Here is a 4,169-nt window from a genome sequence, read left to right as displayed (position 1 = left end):
TGCGGTGAAAGGAAAAATGTTTCTTTTATAATCTAATATGATATGATATGATATGATATGATATAGATAGATAGATATAGATGTGTGGCAATGGTTTTTTTATATAACGTGTGTAAGACTTATGTTTTGAATAAATAAAAATAAAAATTTTGCCTTGAAAATTGGGACGTTACACTTGCCCATGGACCTGCCCCAAGGTTCCTATTCGAAATGCAATCAAGACCACCATTATCACCGATATAAGATCATGACCACTTTAACCCACATCATATCATCACCGTTTAAAAATTTTCATCTCCTTTTTTTTTTTTGTAAAAGAGCTTAATTGAAAGCCAAAAAACTTCCAATGTAAAGACTACAATTGGATTTAGAGGCTAGACCACATTCCATTTTATCCAAGCTAATTTTCGGTTTTCATTGCCGCCCCCCCCCCCCCCCCCCCCCCACACACACACACACACTAAAAATAGACCTTCTAGCTTCCAACAATTTATCCATCTTAACCAGCAATAAGGAAAAGAGACATGAAAAACATGAAAAATCAGACCTTTTATCATTTTATTTATTGTTTGTAGTAGTATATGTTTTATTTAATGATATGTCATTTTTATTTTAAGTTTTATTTTTTTTAATTTGAATTGAATAAATATTTAATTTAAAAAAATAAATAAAATAATTTGTGTTGGTTTGGAGAGATGGGATTAATGAATTTTATGTGTTGTGTAATGGAATAGATGAAAATGAGAAAAATGAAAAGAAAAGTTGATATGATAGTGATGTGACAAGTGAGTTGGGAATGATGAATTGGCTCATCTTTAGGGTGGATGGATATGAGTGAGGTAAGCCTTAATTTTGAAGCAGGACTGACGGTCTCGCTGGCTACACTAGCCCGACCTCGAGCAATATCGTCATTTGGGAGAAGATACGGTGTATGTAAACCGTTTCAACTCTCTCTCTCTCTCTCTCTCTCAGAGAGACCATTTGACAATGGATCAAATTTTTTTTCTCTCTCCCTCTCTCAACTATTGAGAGAGACCATTTGCCATGGATCAAATTTCATTTTTTTAAAATATTTTTACCCACTGTAAATACAACTTTTTACCACTTCAAAAACCATATTTTTCCCCAATTCCATTCTTTCTTTCTTTCATTCCATTCATATTTTCTCCAATTCTATTCTCATTCTCTCCAATTTCATTTCAAATGGATTGTACTCCTGGCCAATCCTTGTCCTGTCACCCAACACAAAACAAAGAATCAAATGATAAATCAACAAACAGTTAAAAATCCAAAAAATAATCCGAACAAGGAAAACATGTCGACGAAAGCTTACATTGACATTTTGGAAGTTAATGATTTTGGAAATCAACAAAGATCGTATGCTTTTTGGGGGAAAGTTCACAAACACTTTAAAACAACTTGGGGATTGGATCATTTAACACATCAAATTAACTCCAAATGGAAGGATGTTGACAAAATTTAACAATTTCAACTTACATATTCAACTAAAATATTAATACTCGTGCTCCCGAAATTTCCAACGTTGATGTTTTGAAATCAACAAAAATTGAATATCGCGAACACATAACGTGAAAGATGATGTACACGATGTGACCATAAATATTTTAAAATACCACTCTAAATTGTTAAGATTTAAATTATTGTCTTTGAATTCAATTTCCATTTTATCTTTTTATTTACCATTTGTTTGTAGTATGTAATGTTTTATTTAATGAAATGTTATTTTTATTTTCAAATTTTAAGCTGGTAAATGTTTAATTAAAAAAAATGTATGGGTTGGGGAGATGAATTTCGAAGTGTTATATGATGAGAGATTTCTAACGATACTTATTATTTTGCTTGTGAGGATAAAAATTGGTTGCTTCCCACTCGTGATTGCAGTATACTCAATCAAGATGTATCTCCAGTTTTACATAAACGAAAATGGTGACAAAGTTTATTTTTTTCCATGATTGTTTTCCATGTGCCCTTGTAACAGGAGCTTGTGTGACTAGTATGGCCTTGTTATTTTTGGTGATCTTGACTTCATTATGTCAATAAACCCGATTGTGAAATCATGACGATGCTTCCCAACTTTGTTCATTGATCTGAAATATGTATTTGCATCTTAATTCCATAAATGAGTGAAGAACTGTTGATCTTATTATTTTAGCAATTGCTTGATCTTATTCTTTTAATTTGTATGTAGAAAGAATCAATCACTTGGACTTGTCACAAAATCTACTCATCCTAGAATGTTTTCCATTTGTTATATCATTTTTACAAGTTCTTAACGAGGATATATAAATGTTTTTTGTACTTAAAAGCTCGGAAATAAGATTAATTAGTCCAGGTGTACAACCAAGTGGGATTGAGAAAACCAAGTCAGCAAGTTACATGTAAATCCAATCATAGTAACGAGTTTTTATCCATATTAGTGTTATACGTAAAACTATTTCCCGTTCTAGTATACATTCAAAACTATTTACCTTATTAGTATTATTTTGAATTTAAAACTAATATTACTGTTTTTATAATAATAATAATAATAATAATAATAATAATAATAATAAAACTCCCTACATGCTGGAACGAAACAACGTACGAAGAAAAAAAAACGGGCTAGGGCTTCAATCGTGTTCTTCAGCCAACAGCTTCATCCGCCATAGCCGGCCACCTGCAGCCTCTTCTGCCCGTCGCCGCCCTCCTACCGCCTCCATAAACTCGCCGGTTTCAAGGTATGTAACCTCTTTTCCTTCTCGTTTTTTTGTAGTTTTTTCTGTTTAATTCATTGCACTCTCATTCTTTCTTTATTTTGGTCCTTCTCCACCGAATTGAAGATCAAGTTCTCCATCTGTTTGGTTTTTTTGTATATGGATTTTATCACAGCTTGTTTTTTGATGTTTTTTTAAATGGAATTGATTGCAATTTTTACTTATGCTTCTTTTTTCTTGTTGTCATAGATAATATGAACAATTTTTTATTAGTTTTTGTTTCTTTTTTCTTGTTGTCATAATTGATATAATCAAATTTTGATCCGTTTTTGTTTCTTTTTTCTTGTTGTCATAGATGATATAATCAATTTTTGATTAGTTTTTGTTTCTTTTTTCTTGTTTTCATAGATGATATAATCAGTTTTTTGATTAGTTTTTGTTTGTTTTTATTTGTTTTGTAGATAAATTCTATTAGTTTTTGTTTGTTTTTATTTGTTTTGTAGATGAATTCTATTATAGACATGATTGACAATGATGATTTTTCGATAATCTCTCAAGCTGTTGTTATAACTAATATGATGAATATAGACAATGAACTTGAGTTAAATGAAAATTTGGAAGATGAAATTGGAGAGGAAAATGATGAAGAAGCACCTTTTGACAACAATGTTGAAGTACCTTCAACTTTTACTAATATGGAAGGAACAAATTTGAATATTGATGACAATCGGATTGGGTTGCAATCAACGAGTAAGAATGATTTCACACGAGAGTTGGGAAAAGATTCTTTCAAGGATAAAGAGGAACTTGTTAGAGCAATCAAGATCCATTGCATTAGGGCACATAGAGAATTTGAGGTCATTGACTCTCACCCAACTATTTTGACTCTAAGATGCAAGTTATACTTACAATATGGTTGCAAATGGAAACTTCATGCAAGTAAACGTAAACGTAGTGGATATTTTGAAATCACAACTTATATCGGTCTGCATGCTTGTTTGCACTATAAGCTTTCTCAAGATCATCCGAACCTAGATGCAAGCTTGATTGCTATGGAAACTAGGCACCTTATAAAAGCACAACCTTCTATCAGTATTCCTGCTTTGAGAGTTGAAATAGTTGAAACACTAGGCTATACTCCTTCATATAAGAAGGTTTGGGTTGGAAAGCAAAAAGCAATTGAACATGTGTTTGGAAATTGGGAGAGTCTTATGTCGCTTTACCAAAATATCTAGGTGCACTTCAAAAGTTCAATCCAAGAACTATTGTTGAATGATGTGTTTCAAGATCAACCGATGTAGATGAAGTTGAATTTAGGCGTGTTTTTTGGGGCTTTTGCTCCCTCTATCAAAGGGTTTCACTATTGTCGACCAGTGATTAGCATTGATGGCACACACTTGTATGGTAAGTACACGGGTAAGATGCTCATTGCAATGGGAGTTGATGGTAATAATC

At 32.2% G+C, this 4,169-nt stretch overlaps 1 protein-coding gene across 1 annotated transcript; it reads left to right on the top strand.

The window, feature by feature from the left end:
• The first annotated feature begins 2,583 nt into the window (after positions 1 to 2,583).
• Positions 2,584 to 3,949, top strand: LOC111914254 (uncharacterized). Its single transcript, XM_052766358.1, has 3 exons — positions 2,584 to 2,738; positions 2,890 to 2,902; positions 3,218 to 3,949. Exons 1-3 carry the CDS (start codon positions 2,584 to 2,586, stop codon positions 3,947 to 3,949), a joined length of 900 nt encoding a protein of 299 aa, XP_052622318.1.
• Positions 3,950 to 4,169: the final 220 nt, after the last annotated feature.

Source organism: Lactuca sativa, chromosome 8, assembly GCF_002870075.4.
Source record: "Lactuca sativa cultivar Salinas chromosome 8, Lsat_Salinas_v11, whole genome shotgun sequence".
Taxonomy (NCBI): domain Eukaryota; kingdom Viridiplantae; phylum Streptophyta; class Magnoliopsida; order Asterales; family Asteraceae; genus Lactuca; species Lactuca sativa.
The sequence above is the reverse complement of the archived record's forward strand: the minus strand, read 5'-3'. Positions and strand labels throughout refer to the sequence as shown.

What these genes read in the sequence shown, in the direction of transcription:
- LOC111914254 (XM_052766358.1), top strand. Translation starts at nt 2,584, where the DNA reads ATGCTGGAACGAAACAACGTACGAAGAAAAAAAAACGGGCTAGGGCTT.